This window comes from Microcaecilia unicolor, chromosome 3 (assembly GCF_901765095.1).
Source record: "Microcaecilia unicolor chromosome 3, aMicUni1.1, whole genome shotgun sequence".
In the NCBI taxonomy this organism is placed as follows: Eukaryota; Metazoa; Chordata; class Amphibia; order Gymnophiona; family Siphonopidae; genus Microcaecilia; species Microcaecilia unicolor.
Genome location: NC_044033.1, coordinates 328,705,179 through 328,731,129, shown reverse-complemented (window position 1 = coordinate 328,731,129; position 25,951 = coordinate 328,705,179). Strand labels below are relative to the sequence as shown.

The 25,951-nt window shown below is 46.6% G+C and overlaps 1 protein-coding gene across 3 annotated transcripts in view; it reads right to left on the bottom strand.

Moving 5' to 3' along the window:
• Nucleotides 1-25,951, bottom strand: part of WTAP (WT1 associated protein) — a 220,861-nt gene that overhangs the window by 87,038 nt on the left and 107,872 nt on the right. For all 3 annotated transcript variants that reach the window (XM_030198401.1, XM_030198399.1, XM_030198400.1), the window contains exon 5: nt 3,030-3,157. In XM_030198401.1, the coding sequence (XP_030054261.1) occupies nt 3,030-3,157 (128 nt within the window). The remainder of the gene's footprint in view (nt 1-3,029; nt 3,158-25,951) is intronic.

The following is a 25,951-nucleotide window of genomic DNA, read 5'->3' as shown; positions in this document are numbered from 1 at the left end:
AACCCACATCAAAGGCATAGTTGCCTACTGATTCGCACAGAACAACTTCAAAATCCAAGATGAACAGAAATTCCCTGGTTGGATCACTACAAGCTTAACATGACCCTTTACTGGAAAGAACAAATAAACAGCCTATACCCACAAGAGGAAAGATTGATGCAACCAAATTCTGGGCAGCTATATGCAAAGATAAATGGTTACCAATGACTAACACGGAATAATTCTTATCAGAATGGGATGAAAGGAGCACTAACATACTGGACAAAATAGCCCCTATGAAAACAAAAACAGGTCAGAAGCGCCAAGCAGCCCCTCCGGTTCAATGAAGAACTAAAAGCAGATAAAACCTTCTTCAGAAGATTACAATGAGCCTGGGGAAAAAACAAAAATGAAACAAAACCGCATGGAGAGAAGCACAAAACAAATACAAAATCAAAAGTAGATGAAATTCTACAAAGAACAAGTAGGTCCAGACTATAAAGAAACAAAAGAAATTATACAAACTCTTAAATAATCTAACACCAAACTTTTGACAACAACAAACGAAGAATCCTCATCACCAAATGGTCTAGCCAGATTTTTTTTAAGAGAAACTCTTAAAACCTAGGAAAGAATCTGACATACAATGAAACAAACTTTGAAATCCTTATAGATGAGCTCGATCACTCCCCAGATGAAGCCTCAGCAGACAGGACATGGACCACCTTCACAAAACCCACAGTTCACATAGTAGCACAAGCATTAAACAAATTGTCCTCCACCTACTGCATGCTAGACATTATGTCCTAACTATGTACTAAAAGATGCCCTGGACCAACTTATAAACCAACTCACCTCCCACTTGACTTATACTTTTCAAGAAGGCTGTTTTCCACACACACAAAAAAAGGTAACATACTACCTACACCTATCTCAAACGACACCAAGAAAAACATCAATGACACCATGAACTACAGGCCAGTGGAATCCATTAATGACCAAAACATGGACGGCATAGTGGCCAACCAATTAACTGAATACATCAATAATATTCCATACTTCATGGATCCCAGTCAGGCTTTAGACCTGATTACAGCACTGAAACAGTGCTGATTACACTCCTGTCCAACTTCAAAAAGGAAATCTCAAAGTGAAAAAACATCCTTCTACAATTCAACATGTCAAGTGCATTTGACATGGTCAACCATCTAATCCTTAAAAGAATACTTCATAAAATTGGCATCAGAGGGAAGGTGTTTGAATGGATCTTAGGCTTCTTAATTACTAGATCCTACCAACTGAAGACAACCTCCCTCTCCCCCCTATGGAAAGCGGAATGTGGGGTCCCCCAGAGCTCGCCAATTTTATCAATGCTATTCAACTGGATGATAGCTCCCCTTGCTCGAACACTATCCAAACAAGGCCTAACCCACTCACATATGCAGACAAAGTTTCAATCTACATCCCTTTCAAGAAAAGCATCCATGAAATGAAGAACAAAATTGCTGACTGAATTAACACCATGGAATCCTGGGTCTCATCATTCAAGCTTAAACTGAACAAAGAAAAAAACACATTGCCTGATACACCACCACACAACACTGAACACTTCCCGAACTTCAACGCCATGGGCACATCCCTCCCAATATCAGAATCTAAAAATCGTAAGAGTCACCATTGACCGCAATCTGTCCTTCGACAAACAAATCTCAAACACTACGAAGAAGATATTCCACACCATGTGGAAACTGAAATGCATAAAAAAAACTACTTCCCGAGGGACGCATTCCACACACTAGTTCAATCCATCGTCTTGGCCCATGCAGACTTTTGCAACAGAGTTTATGCCGAATGCAAGGAGCAACTACTAAAACTGCAAACAGCACAAAACACAGCAACAAGACTAATATCGGGTGCAAATCGGTTCAAAAGCACAAGTCCACTACTCCAAAAAGTACAATGGCTACCCATTAAAGCATGCATATCCTTAAAAATTTGCTCCATGACATACAGAATAACGTTTGGTCTTGCATCAGAATACATGACAAATCTCATAGAACTACCTATGCACAATTTGATTAAAGATGCAAGAACATACCTCACCTTACACTTCCCTTGATGTCAAGGCCTAAAATACAAATCTGCATACTCAACCAACTTCATTTACATATGTTCCAAGATATGAAATACAATACCAAAAGTCCTAAAATGCACAATTACTTAACCTTTCTGAAACGCCTGAAGGCCCAATTTTTCAGAAAATCTTTCTCCGACCCCACACAGTCAAAATAAAAACTGAAACACAATGAAGCTAGACCGCTAACATAAATTAAACAAGGCACACATCAAAACCAAACGACAATGTAACAAGTATGTCTGAAACAAAATGTAAGCCATATTGAACTGACAAATTGATTGGAAAATGTGGGGTACAAATGCAGAAATAAACAAACAAATATAAAACGCTTTTCAGTTTTAAATATGCTTCCAGAAAAATTCTGTAAGACATGAGCCTGTATATCCTAAGTTTTCCTAAAAGGTACATGGAAATAGTCTATGAACTGATCATATGAACTGATCATTAAATATTAAAAAGACAATTTATATTTGTCCTGTAACTGACAGCTTATTAATTGCACTAATAGGCAAGTGCTAGTGGTTTAATACTTGCTCACTGGTAGTCAGAACTGGGTGCGTTGTTAAAATGTGAGAAATATCAGCATGTAAAGTCAAGTGAGTTGGGGGAAGGACAGTGATAATTGTTATTTCATATATTGCAATGACCAAATTTAATGGATATATTTCAGCAAAGAACAATTCTGGCAAGTTATTTGTGGTTATTCCTTACTGGTTATGGATAACATGGAACTTGATGCTCCTCACACACTGCAACCAACAACAATGGTGCCTGAGGCATTTTCCCTATTTGGCCATTTTAAAAATACTATAAAAGCCAAGAGCACTAAAATGTAATGAAGGCTCAAATGCATATCATAGGATGCAGAAGCTCAAAATGAAGTTAAGAGAATTTTACTGCTTTTAATACGTACCGTACACTCTTGCATCTCCTGCTCTTTTGTTGCCAGTCTCATTACCAAGATGTTTTCCCTTCGGGCTGATTCTTGTTGCTGTTGCTTTAGCTTCTCTTCTGACTCCCTTAATCCAGTCACATCATTAGCTGATAAGAAAAAGGTGAAAGTACAGAGAGTCCAAAACATTTTTCAAATACACCAATTTTCTTAAGCAAACTACATCCTTAACAGAAAATACGGTTGTCTTAAAGTCTAGAAAGAGGTCAGAAAAACTAATAAAAAATGAACTGTTTGCAAAAAGGCTAAAGCAAGCTGGCCCGATTAGTTACATTTTAATTGACTGCTGTGGTAAACACTGCTCCAGTGTGCAATTTGCTCTAACAAACATGTTCCCTCTGTTGGCAAAAAAACAGAGCTTCATTAGGTTCTCTCATAGAAGCAGAAGGAAAATGAATTTGGTGGTCTCACATCAGTATGGTAGAAGAGAGTTCACCAAGTACATCGCTTGTAGTGCGTAGATTGAAAATCCCTGTGCAAACCCTTAAAGGTTAACTGCAACAATTTGTGCACTGCTGTTAATGAAGTTCTGCAGCTATAGAAATAAATAGTAGTAGTAACATGATAAATGTATAAGTATTAAGGTAGTAGAACTAACATGATACTGCTTAGTTTCCACACAATAATTAAAAGCTAGAAAAACAAATTAGGTAATACCAAAAATCATACTCTTTTAGAAACCATGCTAAGAAAACACTGAATTCTTCGGCGACTCTTGGTAGTAAACAGTGACAAAATTCAAGTATGCTTGGAATACAGGGAGAGAAGATGTGAATTTCAGGAAATAGGGCAATGGAATTGGCCAAGAGAGAGAGCTGTATGTGCTGATAACTGCTATACTGCTCATTACATTTTTTTTTCTAAATAAAGGGCTGCATTTTGATTAACATTTGTTTGGAGGAGACACTCCAATGTGATTAATTTTATGTTTAAATCATTTTTATTGATGACAAGTAATAACATGAACTACAAAGCAAACAGTAACAGTCATCAAAGTTTCAAAATATATCCCAACCACCTCACCCCCAATCAAACCCCTGATTAAACAGCTGAAAATATCAAAGATCCTGGTTCTTATGACCCTCTAACAAAGAAGAAACCAATAAATGCACTAAGAAAAAAAAGTGGGGTGGGGGGAAATTGAGCAATGTGATTAATTTTAATTGTGATTATTAATGATTGATCACAGTGAACTGTAATTAAAAAGCACCACAACAGAAACACTTCTTCAGAAGCTAATACATCAAACATGGTATTAGTAAGGTTATCAGGAAATAAATATAGCTAAGTTATTCACCTGTACCAGATGTTCTCTGAGGACAGCAGGACATGTATTCCCACATGTGGGCGACATCACTGACAAAGCCTATGATCTGTAACTTTTAGAAGCCTTTGTCAGGCCTCCCCTAAGCATATAAAGTGCTTCCACCTACCCAAGTCATACAGGATGCATAGAGAATCCAACTGAGAGGGGAGGTGGGAGAGTATATGAGAATACTTGTCCTGCTGTCCTTGGAAAACACCTGCTACAGGTGAGCAACTTCATTTTCTTTGAGGATAAGCAGGATATAGTATACACACGTGGGAGTTCCTAACTACCAGGCTTTCCAAAAACAAAGAATGGTCAATAGGGACTTGCATCGGCAAGGCCAACCAGAACCAACACTAACAGCTTGAACAGACATGTTGTGATGATGGGAAAATTAGGTTCTTACCTTGGTAATTTTCTTTCCTCTAGTCATAGCAGAGCACTGAAAAACCATAGTGCCTCAAGGCCAGCTACCTCCATCTGCCTCTTCAGTATTTGAAGCTTCCAAAGCAGTGTTACACCGCAAAGTAGCATAACATGAACTTTCCTCACAGCAGATGAACGCCCCAGAACAGGAGCAACAACACAAAGGAGGGACGAACTCAACCTCCTGTAACAGAACAGAAATCCTGAAGACTATTTTCCAACTTCTCCCAATGAGGGAATATATCTACAGGAACAACTGAACATAAACCAACATCAATCACACAATGAATCACTGAGGGAGGGCTCATGGATTCATCTGCTATGACTAAAGGAAAGAAAATTACCAAGGTAAGAATCTAATTTTCCCTACCTTGTCATCAAGCAGATGAATCCATTACGAATGGGATGTATCAAAGCAATCCCTAGATAGGGTGGGAACAAGCCACACCACGCGCCAGCACTTGTGCTCCAAAATGCGCATCTCTCCTAGCCGCCACATCCAGCCTGTAATGTCAGGCAAAAGAGAGCTTAGAAGCCCATATCGCTGCACTGCATATCTCTTGCAGAGAGAGTGCTCCAGTTTCAGCCCAAGAAGAGGAAATCGCTCTTGTGGAATGTGCCTTGAAGGCTTCAGGCGGAGGCCGGCCAGACAGCAGATAGGCTGAAAAAATAGCTTCCTTGAGCCAACGGGCTATAGTGGCTTTAGACGCTGGAGACCCTCTGCGCGGACCTGATAACAGGACAAAAAGATGATCAGAGGTCCTAAAAGCATTTGACATGCGCAGATACTGCAACAGAGCCCTTCGCACATCTAGGAGGTGCAATTGCCCAAAGGCTTCCGGAAACTCCTCCCTGGAAAAGGAGGGCAGGAAAATAGGCTGGTTTAGGTGTAACGTTGAAACCACCTTAGGCAGGAAGGAAGGAAGGCACCGTATGTACCGTAACTCCGGACTCTGAGAATTGCAGAAAAGGGTCTCGACAGGACAGCGCCTGGAGCTCAGACATCCGTCTCGACGAAGTAATGGCCACCAAAAAGACCGTCTTTAGGGTCATATCCTTCTCTGAAGCTCGCCATAGTGGCTCGAAGGGCGAACACTGAAGGGCTTTTAAAACTAACCCCAGGTTCCAGGCTGGACACAGAGCCGACACGGGAGGACGGAGCCAAAGCACCCCTCTAAGAACCCGTGCCAAATCCGGATAAGCAGCCAGGGAGAGGCCAGTGACCTTCCCTCGAAAACATGCTAAGGCTGCCACTTGAACACGCAGGGAATTATAGGCAAGGCCTTTTTGTAAACCATCCTGCAAAAAGTCAAGTATCGGCGAGACAGAAGCCCACATGGGTGTAATCGCTTTAGCAGCACACCAAGCCTCAAATTGGCGCCAAATCCAGGCATAAATCACGGAACTGGAACGCTTGCGGGCCTGTAGGAGAGTGGAAATGACTTTACTGGAATAACCCGTGTCTCTCAATAGCCATGCCGTAAGACCAAAGCGGCAGGCATCCTCCATGGTCACCGGTCCCTGTGACAACAGATTCGGTACCAGAGGCAAAAGAAGAGGAGCCTCTACCAGCATCCGCATACCACGGCCTCCTGGGCCAATCCGGGGCAATGAGAACCACCTCTCCTTGATGTAGCTGAATCCGCAGGAGTACTTGCCCTATCAAGGGCCACGGAGGGAACACATACAGGAGGCCCTGAGGCCAGGGTTGAGCCAAGGCATCCAACCCCGCCGAGCGAGGATCTCTCTGTCTGCTGTAAAAGCACAGGACTTTGGCCTTTGCGCCTGAGGCCATAAGATCCGCTACGGGCGTCCCCCACTTGGCACAGATCTGAAGAAACACTTCGTCTGCCAGTTCCCACTCCGCTGGGTCGATTTGATGCCTGCTTAGATAATCGGCTTGCACGTTGCTCTGACCTGCAATGTGAGCTGCTGACAAACTGCAGATGTAGCTCGGCCCAGTGGCAAATCTGCGCGGCCTGTGCTCTGCACTGAGTGCCGCCTTGTCAATTTATGTAGGCCACTGCTGTCGTGTTGTCCGACAGAACTCTGACAGCCAATCCTTCCAGGGTCGAGTGAAAAGCCAGAAGAGCTTGGAAAATCGCTTTCAACTCCAAGCGATTGATGGACCACTCCGACGACTCGGGTGTCCAGAGACCCTGGGCATGCCTTCCCCGGCAATGTGCACCTCAGCCCTTCAGGCTGGCATCTGTTACCACCAGGCACCAATCGGGGAGTGCTAGTGGCATTCCTCGCCGCAGCATGCTGTCTGAGAGCCACCACTCCATACTGAGTCGGGCCGCAGGGAGCCACGTGAGTCTGCACTGATAATCCTGAGAAATTAGAGACCATTGTTGAAGCAGGGAGCACTGCCGAAGTCTCAGGTGCGCTCTTGCCCAGGGCACCACTTCCAAGGTGGCCGTCATCGACCCTAACAGCTGGACAATGTCCCAAGCGCGGGGGCGAGGCATCCTAAGGAGCAGACGGACCTGGTTCTGAAGCTTGCACCGCCTTTGCTCGGGGAGAAAAACAAACCCCGAAGCTGTGTCGAACCGGACCCCCAAATATTCTAGAGATTGAGAGGGGGTCAGGTGACTTTTGGCCATATTGACGACCCAGCCCAGAGATTGAAGTACTGAGACCACTCTGGCTGTTACTTGATGACTCTCCTCTGTCGAGTCCGCTCTGATGAGCCAGTCGTCTAGGTATGGGTGAACCCGAATACCCTCTTGCCTGAGAAAAGCAGCTACTACCACCATTACCTTGGAAAAGCTTTGGGGAGCTGTGGCGAGGCCAAAAGGCAAGGCCCGAAACTGGAAATGTTTTCCCATCACCGCAAACCAAAGAAACCTTTGGTGTGGGGGCCAAATAGGAATGTGTAAGTAAGCTTCTTTCAGGTCCAGAGACGTGAGAAACTCTCCTGGATGTACCGCCGCAATGACGGAGCGCAGGGTTTCCATGTGAAAATGCTGCACTCTTAGAGACTTGTTGACTTCTTTTAAGTCGAGGATGGGCCGAAAAGACCCACCTTTTTGCGGCACCACAAAGTAAATGGAGTAACGGCCGGAGCCGTGTTCGGCGGGAGGCACCGAGGACACCACCCCTAGGTGAATCAAGCCTTGCAAGGACTCCTCTACCGCCGCCCGTTTGACGGCAGAACCGTATCGGGACTCCACAAACAAGTCTCTCACCGGGGCATTGAATTCTATTCTGTAGCCATCTCTGATCAGATCCAAAACCCACTGATCTGAGGAAATCTTGACCCACTCCTTGAGAAAGAGGGCAAGCCGTCCTCCTATTGCAGGAATCGAGGAGAGGGCTGGCGCAACATCATTGAGAGGGTCGCCCTTGAACTCCAAGCCTTGAGCCGGTCGCTGCGGAACATTTCTCCGAGCGAAAGGAGTTCCTCTGCTGAAAGCGGGCATGAGAAGTGAACCCAGCAGAATGCCCCGGGCGGTACCTTCTAGCTTCACGGAAGCGAGGTCTGTAAGAGGAGGGAACCGCCTGACCCTTGGAGAGAGGCCTCGGCCTATCCTCGGGTAAGCGCTGGGGTTTAGCATCCCCCAGGCCTTTAACAATTTTCTCCAACTCCTCACCAAATAGGAGAAGGCCTTGGAAGGGCAACTTCACCAACCTTTGCTTAGAGGCCATGTCAGCCGCCCAATGCCGTAGCCATAAAAGGCGGCGAGCCGCCACCGCCACAGCCATCTGTTTAGCCGAAGCTCTGACCAGATCATAAAGGGCGTCAGCCAAGAAAGACAAGGCCGACTCCATCCGCGGTGCCACCTCAGTAAGGGGTACCGCTCCATCCCCGGGCTGTTCCACTGCCTGCTGCAACCAAGCGAGGCAGGCTAGGGCAGCATAGCAGCTGCATGCAGACACCCATAAGGATAGGCCTGAAATTTCAAAAGACCGTTTCAGAGCTGATTCCAGGCGTCAGTCCTGCATGTCCTTCAGGGCGATTCCTCCTTCAACTAGGAGGGTAGTCCTCTTTGTCACAGCCGTGACTAGTGCATCCACTTTAGGTACTGCTAGGCGTGCCAAATGCTCCTCACTTAGAGGGTATAATTGCCCCACTGCCCTGGCGACTTTCAAAGGCCCCTCGGGGTCAGCCCATTGAGCCGAAATAAGCTCTTGGATAGAGTAATGCAAAGGAAAGGCTCGAGCAGGCTTCTTAGTACTTGCCATCCTTGGATTACCAGAGGAGGCTTCGCCACTCCCAGGATCTTCAACAGAGAGGACCTGCAAGGCATCAGAAATAAGCGCTGGCAGCTCGTCGCGCTGGAAAATCCTCACCGCAGAAAGATCATCTGGATCTGGTGGCAATCCTGCACCTTCCTGTGGCTCTTCAGACCACGAGGGCCTGCCAGACCCCTCAGAATCCTCACATCCCAACCATGGGGGGGGGGGGGGGGGGGTGTGCGCCACTCTCTGAAGGAGAATTAACCCTTCTGCGCTTGTCTTGCGGCCAGCTGTCAGGGGAAAACGCGCCTGACGGCAATCCGAGCCCACGCTCCACTGGAGGGGGAACAGTTAGCAGGGCAGAACGAGACCCCTGCAGGAGAGCTCTTTTTAACATGAAAGCTTTATGCAGCAGCAGCAGCAACACAAACTCAGGAGAGAAGGGCTCACCCTGGCCTTCCGGTTCCAGCCCAGGGATAGAAGCTCACCTGTTAGCCTCCACACGAGGCTCCCATCCAGTTTCAAACCCCTCTGCATCTGCAGGGTTCGCCTCATGCGGTGCGTCCAAAATGGCGCCCGCTGCCAGCTCCACTGAACGGGAAGAAACCGCTCGCCATGCTCGTGCCGGCCCTGACGTCCGAAGAGCACAATTTACAGGGCCCCACTGCGGGTCTGCGCTTGCCACAACGGGAACAGCGCTTAACAACCTCCGCAGCCATCGCCGAAAATGGCGGAAAATTAATAATGGCGGATTCGCACCAAAAACGTCCCAATCGCAGGCCCTCCCCGGGGGAGCTACAAAACGCTCTTACCTCACCAGACCGAGTCCCAGAGCTCCGGTCACACTGCACAATCAGAAGAAAACCTCTTTTCTGGAATCACAGCGCCAAAGCACAACACAACTTTTTTTTTTTTTTAACGCTGTGAGGAAAGTTAGAGGCAACAGCAATAAAGGCAAATTTCCAACTCCGGAGGATCAGTAGAATGGGAAAGGCAGGGAAAGGACGAACCAATGTGCCTGAATCCACAAAGGAGAGTGTGGGAAAAGACAGGGACAGGGCAAACCTATGTGTCTGCATCCACATCGGGGGCCGGGTAAGGCATGGAAAGGGCGAACCTATGTGCCTTTAAAGTGGAGCTGCAATAGCCCCCAACACCCCTGCTACCACTGGTCAAAGCACAGGAGCCACCCCAGGCAGGTTTTTTGAAGGAGCTGAATAAGCTGCGACCACCCTGCTGGGGAGATAGAGAATACTGGAGAGGCAGATGGAGCTAGCTGGCCATGAGGCACTATGGTTTTTCAGTGCTCTCTATCTCCTCCTGCTGGTTGATGGACACAACCCATTCGTAATGGATTCATCTGCTTGATGACAAGGAGTGTTCAATTCTGGTTGCCGCATCTCAAAAAAGATATAGTAGAACTGGAAAAGGTGCAGCGAAGGGTGACAAAAATGATAGCGGGGATGGGACGACTTCCCTATGAAGAAAGACTAAGGAGGCTAGGGCTTTTCAGCTTGAAGAAGAGATGGCTGAGGGGAGACATGATAGAGGTATATAAAATAATGAGTGGAGTGGAACAGCTGGATGTAAAGCGTCTGTTCACGCTTTCCAAAAATACTAGGACTAGGGGGCATGCGATGAAACTAGTGTAGTAAATTTAAAACAAATAGGAGAAAATCTTTCTTCACCCAACGCGTAATTAAACTCTGGAATTCGTTGCCGGAGAACGTAGTGAAGGCGGTTAGCATGGCAGAGTTTAAAAAGGGGTTGGACGGTTTCCTAAAGGACAAGTCCACAGTGCGCTACTAAATGGACTTGGGAAAAATCCACAATTTCGGGAATAACTTGTATAAAATGTTTGTACGCTTGGGTAGCTTGCCAGGTGCCCTTGACCTGGATTGGCCGCTGTTGGGGACAGGATGCTGGGCTTGATGGACCTTTGGTCTTTTCCCAGTATGGCATTACTTATGTACTTATGCAGCCCGGAACAGAAACTAATGGGTCTAGGAGAGTGCAGCTTGATTCTTGACTCCAAATTCTGCAGAACTGTCTGACTAAACTGGCTGTCATGTCAGGTATCCTGTTCAAGGCAGTAGCGAGATGTGCACATGTGGACTGAAGACCACACTGCAGCTTTGCAAACCTCTTCAATGGAGGCTGGCCGCAAGTAAGCAATCGATGCAGCCTTGGCTATGACATTGTGAGACGTGAGATTTCCTCCAAAGTGAGCCCAGCCTGTGCGTTAAGTGAGAGAAATGTGGTCTGCTAGCCAACTGGATAAAGGGCTAGTTTCCTGTATGTCCCTATTCTTGAACAGAACTGAAGAACCTTCCTGTTCAAAGGATATGCAAACTGATATATCGTGAACGTTCCGCACTCATGGAATATTTGGTTTGCTACTTTTTTGTCCAGGGACCACTCATATGATTGTAAGACTTGACTCATATGTCTCTCAGGTAGATGTGACAATGTAATCCTGAGTAAAATGGCCCATTTTCACATCCTAAACTTTCCGAACACAGGAGCTTTAAACATGCCACATCACACTTTGTTCACGCAGTACAGAGAGCAACTTGACTGTGTAGATTAGGATTATTTTGTTGGATAGCAAATCTCCCTTAGGTCTAGGAAGTTTACAGCAAACCCTAGGTGTGGAACCTTCTGTTAAGAGCTTCCCAGCTTAGTTTGGGTGTGTTTGTGGTTAGGACAATCAACCTGAGAGATCTGGATTAAGATACCCCTGGCCAGTTCTGAATGGATTAGCCACCAAAATAAGAGTCTCCGAGCTACAGAATGACTCGGAAAAACATCCTGAGAAGCCAGAGTCCACTGTAAACAAGGTTGACTGGATTAATTTACCAAAAAAAGAAATTACACCCTGCTACATCTAAAATTTAGGGCTGCATTTTAATTGCAATTAACTCTGATTAATGCATTAATCACTAATCACCAGTTAAAAAATCACACTGTCTCCTCCAAAACGTCCCTTCTACTCCCAACCCTGTCCTTGGCAGAATCCAATACCTCTCTCCCAATCCGTGATTCAGCAACACCTACCCCCAGTGCCAGTCTACCTTAAAGGTGGACATCTGTTGATCCTTGGTAGCGCAGTGTTGCACAAATGCTGCCAGCAGTCCAATCCTAAGTTTTCCCTCTGACCTGTTCCACCCATACAAAAACAATAAGTGATATAAGAGGAGGCAGGCCAGGCCAGAGGGAAAACTTCAGAATAGGCTGCAGGCAACATTTGTGCAATGCTGCCATTTCCAGACACCAAAAGATGGTAGAACGGCAGGGTGGGGTTGGGGGGGGGGGGGAGATTGAGAAGGGGATAGAGTGGAGGAGTGGCTTAGTGGTTAGGGTGGTGGACTTTGGTCCTGGGGAACTGAGGAACTGAGTTCGATTCCCACTTCAGGCACAGACAGCTCCTTGTGACTTAACCCTCCATTGCCCCATGTAAGCCGCATTGAGCCTGCCAGGAGTGGGAAAGCGCGGGGTACAAATGTAACAAAAATAAAAAATAAACCCCAGATACTTGGAGGGGAATGAGCTGCAGATCCGCGAGCAGAACTAGAGGGGCCACTGATGGAAGCTATAGTGGAAGGAGTGAGCTCCAGTAGCCACAAGAAGAGCTTGGTGCTGCTCACCACCAAGTTTGTGTCCATGCTCATAGGACTGGAGAGAGAGAGAGAGAGAGAGAGAGAGAGACGGAGAGAGATAATGGACCCCAGGATAATGGACCTGGAAGAAGAGGAGATGGAGGAAAGGAAGAGAAAAGGGAGAGATGTTGGATCTCGGGGTAAGAGGGAGGAAGATTATCAGTCCTTTAGGGACGGGAAGGGGTATGAGATTTGATAAACCACCTTACAATCAAAGTAGTTTACGTATTATATACAGGTACTTATTTTATACCTCTGGCAACTGAGGGTTAAGTGACTTGCCCAGAATCACAAACAGCTCAGTCGGGGAAAAATATAATCAGGGAAATAAATAAAACACTCTAATTATGTGATTAACCGCAATTAAAAAAATGTTAATCAACATGCAGCCCTACTAAAAGTCAAAGCAGTTACAAATGCCTTGAATAAAACTCTTCAAAAAGGGCTGTTAACAAAGCCCAATACATTTAAATTGATTGATATACAAAACAGCACAAGAAACCAGGAAAAGACTAAAGTACATTTAAACTTGTCAAGAAAGTTACGTGTACGCCTGAAATCAAAATGTGCTCAAATTATCCAGACAGGGAAGCACGTGCACCTTTGCTTTATGCACAACTAGACATGTGGAAAGTAATTTCAGAACAGGGAACCTAAGGAGGGAAGGACAATATATATATACCTGTGCTTTCATAAAAATAGCCTACCTGAAAGCTCCCTCAGAAAAGACATCTTCTTCAAGGCTGGTGTACGTTTGTGCATGTATGTCCTAGTAGGAATCTTGGCATATGCATGTGTTTTATAAAATATACACTTAAACGCCAATCCAACACCTATATGTATATCACATAAAATATCAGCACTGTTTTTTGAGCAGCTACTCATGTGTATATATGCTCAGGCAATGTTATAAGCACTTATATGAGTGTGTAAGACCCTATTCTACACTCACTAATAAAATTACTCTTTGTTAATTCTAAGGTTTTTGATGCTAGGATGAAGGGCAATATGCAGTACTGGAAGTAATGTCTTCCTGTTAAAAAGACTAGCTACTGCTTGTGATTTGAACATAGCTCTATTTGGATACGAGCTTCCTTTAGATTCAGAAATCACAGCCAGTCTCCGTTTTGTTGAAAAGAGACTGAAGGTGCCCAGGAAAAGCGAAGATACTTACCTATAGCAGGTATTCTCCGAGGACAGCAGGCCGATTATTCTAACATGTGGGTCGACGTCTGCGTCGGCCCGGGAACCGGCATTTTGTCATTGGAAGAGGAAAAAAAAAAAAAAAAACTTTGCTACAGTCTTCTGGTGCACTTGCAGAGCACACTGCGTATGTGCAGACTAACTTCCCGCCCGCCGAGCGTACCTCAGTTAAATCAAAAAGCATAACAAATAACAATAACTCCAAAGGGGAAGTGGGAGGGATTGAGAGAATAAATCAGCCTGCTGTCCTCGGAGAACACCTGCTACAGGTAAGTATCTTCGCTTTCTCAGAGGACAAGCAGGCTGCTTATTCTCACATGTGGGGTATCCCTAGTATCCAGGCTCACTCAAAACAATAAACATTGGTCAACTGGACCTCGCAATGGTGAGGCCATAACGAAGATTGACCTGAAACTATATACAGCTGAGAGTGCAGCCTGGAACAGAATAAAACGGGCCTAGGTGGGTGGAGTTGGATTCTAAACCCCAAACAGATTCTGCAGCACCGACTGCCCAAACCGACTGTCGCGTCGGGTATCCTGCTGAAGTCAGTAGTGAGATGTGAATGTGTGGACTGATGACCACGTTGCAGCCTTGCAAATCTCTTCAATGGAGGCTGGCAGGCGTAAACAACAGTTTGTCCATGAGTCTGAGCAGGGTAATGCAACTTCACGAGTGGTCACTAAATATGGGCATTGCCCACAAGATCTTCCAGGTGTGGGGCACCTCCTCGATGGATCTTTTTGCCACTCAGATCAATCACAAGGTCCCTCAGTTCTGTTCCAGGCCCACGCCAGACTAGCGTCAGATGCCTTTCTCTTACACTGGGAAACAGGCCTTCTTCTGTGCGTATCCTCCCATACCTCTAGAAGGGAAGACTTTACAGAAACTCAAGCAAGACCGCAAAACCATGATCCTGACTGTACCCTACTGGCCGCGTCAGATTTGGTTCCATCTTCTTCTGGAGTTGTCCTCCGAAGATGGAGATTGGACTGTTTTCCAACCCTCATCACTCAGAACGAGGGGTCACTTCTACATCCCAACCTCCGGTCTCTGGCTCTCACAGCCTGGATGTTGGGAGTTTAGAATTTGGCTTCTTGGGTCTTTCAGAGGGTGTCTCCCAAGGTTTGCTTCCAGAAAAGATTCCACAAAAAGGTGTTAATTTTTCAAATGGAGGAGGTTTGCAGTCTGCTGTGACAGCAAGGCCCTAGATACTCTCTCTTGTCCTTCACTGACCCTGCTTGAATAACTTCTACACTTTTCACAGTCTGATCTCAAAACCAACTCCGTAAGGGTTCACCTCAGTGCAATTAGTGCCTATCATCGCCGTGTGTAGAGGGTAAGCCTGGACAGCCTTTAGCTGTTCGCTTCAAGAGAGGTTTGCTTTTGTCAAAGCCCCATCAAACCTCCACCAGTGTCATGGGTTCTCAACATCATTCTCACCCAGCTGATGAAAGCTCCTTTTGAGCCTCTGAATTCCTGCCATCTGAAGTACTTGATCTGGAAGGTCATTTTCTTGGTGGCTGTTACTTGTAGCATCTGTGAGCTTCAGACCCTGGTTTCATCACAACACACACCCTAAGTTCCTTCCGAAGGTGGTGTCAGAGTTCCATCTGAATCAGTCAATTGTCTTGTCAACATTTTTTCCCCGACCTCATGCCCACCCTGGTGAGAACAGCTTGCAATCCTTGGACAGCAAGAGCTGTGACGGGCGTGCCTAAAGCCACATCTGGACAGCTTCTTGACACAGCGGGCGAGATCCGGTGTCCCCCTGCTTGTTGGTGCAGTACATCACAACCTGATTGTCTGTTTGAATCAAGATAATTTGGTTGTACAGCCGGTCTCTGAAAGCCTTCAGAGCGTTCCAGATCGCTCGTAGTTCCAGAAGGTTGATCTGAAGACCTTTTTCCTGAAAGGACCAGGCTCCATAAGTGTGACACCCATCTACATGAACTCCCCACCCCAGGAGGGATGCATCCGTCATCAGCACTTTTTGTGGCTGAGGAATTTGGAATGGTTGCCCCATGGTCAAATTGAATCGGATCGTCCACCACTGAAGAGAATTCCGAAAGTCGGTGGACAGTTGGATCACATCCACTAGATCCCCTGGAGCTTGATACCACTGAGAAGCTAGGGTCCATTGAGCTGATCTCATATGTAGACGTGCCATGGAAGTTACATGAACTGTAGAGGCCACGTGTCCCAGAAGTCTCAACATCTGCCGAGCTGTGATCTGCTGAGATGCTCGAACTATGGACACCAGGGACAGGAGGTTCTCTGCCCTTGTCTCGGGGAGATAAGCTCGAGCTGTCTTCATGTCCAGCAGCGCTCCAATGAACTCCAATTTTTGAACAGGACAGAGATGGGACTTGGAGTAATTTATTACGAACCCCAGTAGCTCTAGAACCTGAATAGTCATTTGCATGGACTCCAGAGCACTCTCCTCCGAGGTGTTTTTCACCAGCCAATCGTTGAGATAAGGAAATACATGCACTTCCAGTCTGCGCAGCGACGCTGTGACTACCACTAGACACTCTGCAAATACTCTGTGAGCTGGAAGTATGGGGATGTGAGTGTAAGCATCCTTTAAGTCCAGAGAGCATAGTCAGTTGTTTTCCTGAATCATGGGAAGAAGGGTGCCCAGGGAAACCATCCTGAACTTTTCTCGGACTAGGAACTTGTTCAAGGCCCTTAGGTCTAGGATGGGGTACATACCCCTGTTTTCTTTTGCACAAGGAAGTACCTGGAATAGAATCCCAGCCCTTCTTCCCCTGGTGGGATGGATTTGACCGCATGGGACTTTAGAAGGGCGGAGAGTTCCTCTGCAAGTACCTGCCTGTGCTGGGAGCTGTAAGAATGAGCTCCCAGTGGGCAATTTGGAGGTTTGGATTCCAGATTGAGGGGGTGTATCCTAACCGGACTATTTGAAGAACCCACCGGTCGGAGGTTACGAGAGACCATCTTTGGTAAAAAAAAAAACCCATTAACCTCCCTCCAACCGGCAAGTCGTCTGGTACGGACACTTTTACTATGGCTGTGCTTTGCTGGAGCCAGCCAAAAGCCCGTCCCTTGTTTTTTGCTGGGGAGCAGCAGGGTCCTTAGGCGCACGTTGTTGATGAGAACGAGCAAGCTGGGGCTGAGCCTGGGTAGGCTGCCGAGAAGCCGGAGTATACCTACACCTAGCATAGGACTAGGGAGAACTCCGTTTCCCCTCAAAAAAAACCTCCTGGATGAGGAGGTAGTAGCAGAAGGCGCCTAGTGAGAGAGAGAATCCAAAGCATCATCGTGCTTCTTGATCTGGTCAACAAGATCCTCTACTTTTTCACCAAAAAAATTATCCTCCCAGCAAGAAACATCCGCTGCTGGTCCAAATTATCCAGGTCAGAGACATGCAGCCATGAGAGTATGCACATCACTATACCCTGAGCAGCGATTCTAGATGCCACATCAAAAGAGTCATAAGTGCCCCTGGCCAGGAATTTTCAACACGCCTTCTGCTGCCTGACCACCTGGCGAAAAGGCTCAGCCTGCTCCGGAGTGAGGGTATCGACCAAACTAGACAGTTGTCTCACCGAATTCCACAAGTGTACGCTCGTGAAGAGCTGGTAGGACCGGATTCGGGCGGCGAGCATAGTGGCCTGATATGTGTTCCTCCCAAAAGAGTCCAAGGTCCTAGCTTCTCTGCCTGGGGGCGTCGAGGCATAATCCCTAGTACTCCTGAGAGCGGAGTCCACCACCATGAAATTGTGGAGTAACTGAGACCTCATCAATCCAGGTTCACCGTGGATCTGATACTGGGAATCAGCTTTCTTCGGGATCACGGCACCAGAGGGAACAACCAGTTCTGCGTAAGGACTTCTTTCAGTACCTTATGCAGAGAAGCCATCACAACCTCCTTAGGTGGAGAGGGATAGTCCAGGACCTCGAGCATCTCAGCCCTGGGCTTATCCTCCACCTCCATAGGGAAAGGAATAGCCGTAGCCATTTCCTGGACAAAAGATGTAAAGGAAAGACTCTCAAGAGGAGACAGTCTCCTTTCAGGTGGAGGGGAAGGTTCAGAGGGAATCCCATACGACTCATCAGAAGAAAAGTATTTGAGATCTCCTTCTGACTCCCACGAACGCTCCTCTTCAGTATCGGATAGTACCTACCCTAAGGGAACTCTGAGCCTGAGCCTTGATATTTATTTAGATACTTATATATTATTCCGAACATACTTGAGTTAAAAACCCTTCAACTGCATCAGTCTAACAGGGAAGAGAATTCCTCTAAAAGGTAAATCCTAATATAAGGCTGCTAACTGGATCCAGATTTGCAGGACAGGGTTGAGCCAATCCTGGGCTTACCCCAGTGCATGCTGGGACTTGTAATCTTGCTTTTCTTAGGAAATGCAATGAGGAAATTATAACTACAAGTTGCTCCTTTTTATGCTGGTTCCTATCCAAAAATGTCTGCCGGAACTTCCCATGTCAGTTTCAAGAGGCTGCCGCAGGAAGTTCTGGCAACCATTCAGCTGAGGAACCAGTGGGGGGCAAGAGCACTGGGGATCGCTGTTGCCCAGAAGAGGCCACTAGACCACCGGGGCATATAAAGGTAGAACCAGGGCCTACATATAGTTGGGAAGCCTTGGGGGGGGGGGGGGGGGGGTAGAATTTGTTTTAGCCTAAAATGCACTGGCATTTTTCGCTGAAACACGAACCTGGATTCTGAATCAGATTACATGCTAAAACCAAAACTCAGTATGTCTCTAGTTAAAATCTGTGGACTTAAATTGGGCGTGGATGTTTTAAAAATATGGAAGTCCAAACCAGATGTATTCCACATATTTAAAAAGGTGGAAAGAGCAGCAAACGACAGTCAGCATGGTTAAAAGGTGAAGTGAAAGAGGATATTAGAGCCAAAACAGCACCCTTCAAAGAATGGAAAAAGAATCAGAACAAAAAAAAATAAGAAGCAACATAAGCACTGTCAAGCTAGATACAAAGCACTGATAAAGAAGGCTAAAAGAGAATATGAAGAAAAATTTGCCAAGACAAAAAAAAAACCCAACAAAACAAAAACTCATAGTAACATTTTTCAGGTACATCAGAAGCAGAAAGCCTGTGAGGAAATCCATGAAGGAGCAAAAGGGGCACTCAGGGAGGACAAGGCCATAGCAGAGAGATTGAATGAATTCTCTGCTTCGGTCTTTATGGAAGAAGATATGATATCTACCTGTATCGGAAATTATTTTCAAGGGTGACAATGCGGAGGAACTGAAAGAAATCTCTTGAACCTGGAAGATATACTGAACCAAACTGACAAGTTAAAGAGTGATAAATCACCTAGACCAGATGGCATACACCCCAGGGTACTGAAGAAACTCTAACATGAAATTGTTGATCTGTTAGTGGTCCTAAATTTGTCATTAAAATCATCCATAGTACCTGAAGTTTGGAGGGTGGCCAATGTAACGCTGATTTTTAAAAAGGGTTCCAGGGGTGATCTAGGAAATTACAGACCAGTACGCCTGATTTCAGTGCAAGGAAATATAGAGAAAACTATTAAACAGAATAAAATTACGGAACACATAGACAAACATGGTTTAATGGGACAGAGTCAGCATGGGTTCAGACAACTGCCTCACCAATTTGCTTCATTTCTTTGAAGGAATAAATAAACATGTGGATATACATGAGCCGGTTGATGTAGTGTATCTGGATTTTCAGAAAGCTTTTGACAAAGTTCCTCATGAGAGACTCCTAAAAAAATTAAAAAGTCATGGGATAGGAGACAATGTCTTTCTGTGGATTAAGAATTGGTTATTGGACAGGACGGGACCAGGGAGAAGGGGCTAAGAGAGGGAGTTTTGGAGGGGAGGGGAGGGGAGGGGAGGGGGAAGTCACGTGTACTAATAGGCACAGCGGGGAGGGAGGGCAGGGAGAAGAGAACAAGGGAAAAGTCAGTAGTCATTTACTTGGTAGGTTGATTAAGCTTGATGTTTTTTGTTATTGTTTGGGAGTGGGGGGGGGGGGGGGGTTCCACACGGTAGGCCACCAGAGTGGAAGGAGATGGGTCGGAGAGCTGCTGGCTGGGACAGCTCTTGGGCAACTAAAATACAATGGAGCTGGAACAAATTAGGTTGGGTATTATATTATGAAAAAGGTTAAATTTATATCTTGGAATGTCAACAGAGTGTCCTCACCTATTAAGACGAAAAAAATAATGCGGGAGTTGAATAGGCATGGGGCAGACATTGCATTTTTGCAGGAGACTCACTTATCAACAGCTGAACATTTAAAGTTTGGGTGCTGGTGGATGGATCAGATTGCGGAAGTGCCGGCCATGGGGTGTAAAGCAGGGTTGTTGGTGCTGATGTGGAAGAGGCTAGACTTAGTTGTGCAGCAGACATGGAAAGATTTTTGATACTCCAAGTGCTTAACAAAAAATCACTATTGCTATGCAATGTATATGGGCCTAATAAATATAATCATAAGTGGGTGAGGGGACTGGTCAGCAAAATATCAGGCATGGGGGAATTGCCTTTGATGCTAGATCTCAATATGGTGCATGATGCCTCACTGGACAGATCCAGAGAGGAAGCAAGGGGCGAGCATATATCAGATAAAGGTATTACATCAGGGTTGGAGCTGTTGGATGGGGAGCATTGCACCCCACAGAGAGGGACTACACCCATCTATGTAGAGCCCATGAAACACAATCTAGGATAGATTACTGGCTACTCTCTAGCAGATTGTTTTCACAAGTGGGAGAGGCAGAAATAGGACCATACGGTTTATCAGACCATGCATTCGTGTGGTGCTCCTTAGAGTATGGGGAAAAGGGTGGTCAGTAATTTGTGTGGCGCTTCCCTCAGAAATTATATAGGGATCCTTTGTTTAGGGAGCATCTCTTGAAGAAGTGGGAGGAATACCAATTTCATAATGAAGAATTTAAGCAGCAGACAATACTGTTTTGGGAGGCGGCCAAGGCTGTACTGCGGGTGAGATAATTGCATAACCCTCATTTAAAAAGAAAGCAAGAGATAGAGAAATACTATGTTTAGAAGAACAAGTGGGCAAAATTAGAGTCCAATGTGGGAAATGTCCTACACCCAAGGGGCGTAGTCTCTTGCTCGCGCTTCAGACAACTCTAAATGAGCTGTTACATGAAAGAGCAATGAAGTCAGTTAAATATTATCAATATCAGTTATTTCTGCATGGAAATAAAGCAGTGAAACTTTTATCACATCTGATAAGGCGAGCTGGGGGTTCACGTACCATAGTCCAAATAGAAAAAGATGGGGGTGGGTTGGTGAGAACGGACCGAGAAATAGCTACGGTGTTTCGACACTACTACCAACAGCTATATGGGAGGCCGGCAGATGAGCCAATGGAAGGGAACTTCTACTTAGATAATCTGCATTTGCCCACATTGAGTGAAAGGGAAGTTCATAAACTTAATAGACCTATAATGACAGAGGAAGTAGGCCTAGCCATCAAGCAGAGTGCTTTCTTTAAGGCACCAGGACCAGATGGCTTTAGAGCTGAATTCTATAAATTGCTATCCCCCTCAATCCTGCCTACGTTGCAATCCTACTTCTTACAATTTGTAATAGACAGAAAGATCCCGCAATCACTCCAACTGGCTCAGATAGTGCTGCTGCTGAAACCAGGAAGGGATACGGAAAAGCCCTCTTCATATAGGCCGATCTCGCTGCTGAACGTAGAAATAAAACTTTTTGCAAAGGTTCTGGCCGACACTAATTTCAGAGCAGCAAGTGGGATTTGTGGCTGGGCGCACGGTAGCGCAGAATGCAAGATGGCTGTTTATTTCAATGGAATATGTGGAAAAAGTGAAGGTACCTTCATTATTGGTAAGCTTCGATGCTGAAAAAGCATTCGATCTAGTGTATTGGGAGTTTCTTTTTACGGTTCTAAGGAAATATGGATTTTCGGGTTTTTTCTTAGAGGTGCTGCAGGTGCTATATAGATCACCCAGAGCTAGGATCCAGGTCAATGGAGTAATATCCTCGGAGTTTGAAATACAACGTGGGACTAGGCAGGGTTGTCCATTGTCACCCATGCTTTTTATTTTAACGATGGACCCCCCTGATTAGAGAAATAATGAACAATCCGGACATCAAAGGAGTAGAGAGAGGATCTTATATTTTTAAGATCTCGGCATTTGCGGATGATTTGTTGGAACATATAGTGGACTCTCAGGTTTCGTTCCCGACGTTAATGGAGTGCTTTGAAGAGTATGAGGATTACTCTGGGTTCAAACTGAACTTAGATAAATATATAGCAATGCCTATGGAGTCAGTAGGGAAGGCAAGTTGGTTGGGCTCTTTCCCGGTAAAATGGGAGTCAGTTTCGTTCCGGTATCTAGGTATTCAATTACCCCGTTGTACGAGGATGCTGTATAGAGCAAATATAGGTATCTTGTTGGATCATTGTAAATCTACTTTAGCAAACTGGCAACATCTCCCTCTCTCAATATGTGGTAGAGTTCACTTGTTCAATATGGTGCTCTTTCCAAAATGGGTATACATTATACAACTGTTACCAATTAGAATGTTGAAGAAAGATCTTAGGAGTTTACAGAAGATGATCTCCTTTTTTTGTTGGGGAGGCAAGAAGCTAAGAATGCAGTTTAAACATTTGTTGGGAGCATGGAAGTTCGGAGGGTTAGGTGTTCCGGACTTATCTCTATATAACTATGCCTGTTTGCTTCGGCACCTGGGAGCCTGGACACTGGAAGAGTGTAGATATACACCTAGAGATTATGAAGCGGCATTTTACTCCCCATGGAATGTGAACTCTCTATTACATTGCTCACAGGGCTCACTCCCGGGATGGTTGCGGAAGAGCATGGTATAAAGAACACTGCGTCAGACGGGAAAATTAGGTTCTTACCTTGGTAATTTTCTTTCCTTTAGTCAAAGCAGATGAATCCATTACGAATGGGTTGTGTCCGCCTACCAGCAGGGGGAGATAGAGAACACTGAAAATCATAGTGCCTCTAGGACGGCTAGCTCCATCTGCCTCTCAGTATTTCGAAGCTTCCAAAGCAGTGTTAAACCCCAAAGTAGCATAACATGAACTTTCCTCACAGTGAACAAACGCCCCAGAACAGGAGCAATAACATAAAGGAGGGACGAACTCAACCTCCTGTAGTAGAACAGAACTCCTGAAGACTGTTTTCCAACTTCTGCCAATGAGGGAACATGTCTGCAGGAAAAACTGAACACAAAACAGAGTCAATCAGGGAGGGATCATGGATTCATCTGCTGTGACTAAAGGAAAGAAAATTACCAAGGTAAGAACCTAATTTTCCCTTCCTTGTCATCAGCAGCAGATTAATCCATTGCGAATGGGATGTATCAAAGCAATCCCTAGATAGGGCGGGAACAAGCCACACCACGCGCAAGCACTTGTGCTCCAAAAAGTGCGTCCCTCCTGGCCGCCACATCCAGTCTGTAATGACGGACAAAAGAGAGCTTAGAAGCCCAAGTAGCTGCACTACATATCTCTTGAAGAGAGAGTGCTCCCGTCTCAGCCCAAGAGGAAGAAATCGCTCTTGTGGAATATGCCTTAAAGGCGTCAGGCGGAGGCCGGCCAGATAGCAGATATGCAGAAAAAATGGCTTCCTTAAGCCAACGGGCTATAGTGGCTTTAGACACTGGAGAACCTCTGTGAGCACCTGACAACAATACAAAAAGGTGATCAGAGGTCCTGAAAGCATTAGACATCTGCAGATACTGCAACAGAGCTCTGTGTACATCCAGAAGGTGCAACTGGCCAAAAGATTCCGGAAACTCCTCCCTAGTAAAGGAGGGCAGATAAATAGGCTGGTTTAGGTGAAAAGGTGAAACGCTGAAACCACCTTAGGCAGGAAGGAAAGCACAGTACGTACCGTTACTCCGGACTCTGAGAATTGCAGAAATGAGTCTTGACAGCACAGCGCCTGGAGCTCAGACACCAGTCTTACCGATGTAATGGCCACCAAAAAGACTGTCTTTAGAGTCACATCCTTCTCCGAAGCTCGCCTCAGCGGCTCGAAGGGGAACACTGAAGAGCCTTTAATGCTAGCCCCAGGTTCCAAGCCAGACAAGGGGCCCGCACGGGAGGCCGGAGCCAAAGCACCCCTCTAAGAAACCATGCAGTGTCCGGATGCGCAGCCAGGGAGAGGCCAGCGACTTCCCCCCGAAAACATGCCAAGGCTGCCACTTGAACATGCAGGGAATTATAGGCCAAGGCCTTTTGTATACCATCCTGCAAAAAGTCAAGTATTGGCGAGACAGAAGCCCGCATGGGTGTGATCGCTTTAGAAACACACAAAGCCTCAAACTGGCGCCAGATCCGAGCATAGGCAACGGAAGTGGAACGCTTGCGGGCCTGCAAGAGAGTGGAGATGACCTTCTTAGAATAGCCCTTGTCTCTCAATTGCGCCCTCTCAACAGCCATGTCATAAGACCAAAGCGGCATGGATCCTCCATGGTCACCGGGCCCTGCGTCAACAGGTTCGTTACCAGAGGCAAAGGAAGGGGAGCCTCCACCAGCATCCGCCGGAGGTCCGCATACCACGGCCGCCTGGGCCAATCCGGGGCAATGAGGATCACCACTCCTTGATGCAACCGAATTCGCAGGAGTACTCGCCCTATTAAGGGCCAAGGAGGGAACACATACAGGAGGCCCGGGGGGCCAGGGTTGAGCCATGGCATCCAACCCCGCCGAGCGAGGATCTCTCCGTCTGCTGAAAAGGACGGGACTTTGGCATTTGTGCTTGAGGCCAATAAGATCCGCTACAGGCGTCCCCCACTTGGCACAGAGTTGAAGGAACACTTCATCTGCCAGTTCCCACTCCGCTGGGTCGATTTGATACCTGCTTAGAAAGTCGGCTTGCACGTTGCTCTGACCTGCTATGTGAGCCGTTGATAGAAGCTGCAGATGTAGCTCAGCCAGTGGCATACCTGAGCGGCCTTTGCGGCCAGTGTTTGACACTGAGTGCCGCTTTGTCGATTTATGTAGGCCACTGCTGTCATGTTGTCCAACAGAACTCTGACAGCCAGTCCCTCCAGAGTCTTGTGAAAGGCCAGAAGAGCCTGGAATATCGCTCTCAGTTCCAAGCGATTGATGGACCACCCCGTTTCCTCGGGTGTCCACAGACCCTGGGCATAGCTTCCCTGGTAATGTGCTCCCTAGCCCTTCAGGCTGTCATTCATTACCACCAGGCACCTTACTGAGTCGGGCCGCAGGGAGCCACGTGAGTGTGCGTTGATAATCCTGGGACATAGGAGACCATCGTTGAAGCAGGGCAATCTGCAGAGGTCTCATGTGCGCTCTCACCCATGGCACCACTTCCAAGGTGGCCATCATCGACCCCAACAGCTGGACAAAGTCCCAAGCTCGCGGGCGAGGCATCCTCAGGAGCAGAAGGACCTGATTCTGAAGCTTGCACTGCCTTTGCTCGGGGAGAAAGACAAATCCCGAGGCCGTGTTGAACCGGACCGCCAAATGTTCTAGAGATTGACAGAGGGTCAGGTGACTTTTGGGTATACTGACGACCCAGCCCAGAGATTGCAGTACTGAGACCACTCTGGCTGTTATATGACGACTCTCTTCTGCAGAGCCCGCTCTGATGAGCCAGTTGTCGAGGTATGGGTGAACCCGGATACCCTCTCGCCTGAGAAAAGCAGCTACTACCACCGTTACCTTGGAAAAGGTTCGGGGAGCTGTGGCGAGGCCAAAAGGCAAGGCCCGAAACCGGAAATGATTTCCCAACACCGCAAACCGGAGGAACTGTTGGTGCGGGGGCCATATAGGAATGTGCAAGTAAGCTTCTTTTAGGTCTAGAGACGTGAGGAATTCTCCTGACTGTACAACCGCAATGACGGAGCACAGGGTTTCCATGTGAAAATGCCGCACACTCTTAGTGATTCGTTGACTTTCTTTAAGTCGAGAATGGGCCGAAAGGACCTGCCTTTTCACGGCACCACAAAATAAATGGAGTAACGACCGCAGCCATGTTCGGCGGGAGGCACAGGGATCACCGCTCCAAGGTGCAACAAGACTTGTAAGGTCTCCTCTACCGCCGCTCGTTTGACGGCAGTACCGCATCGG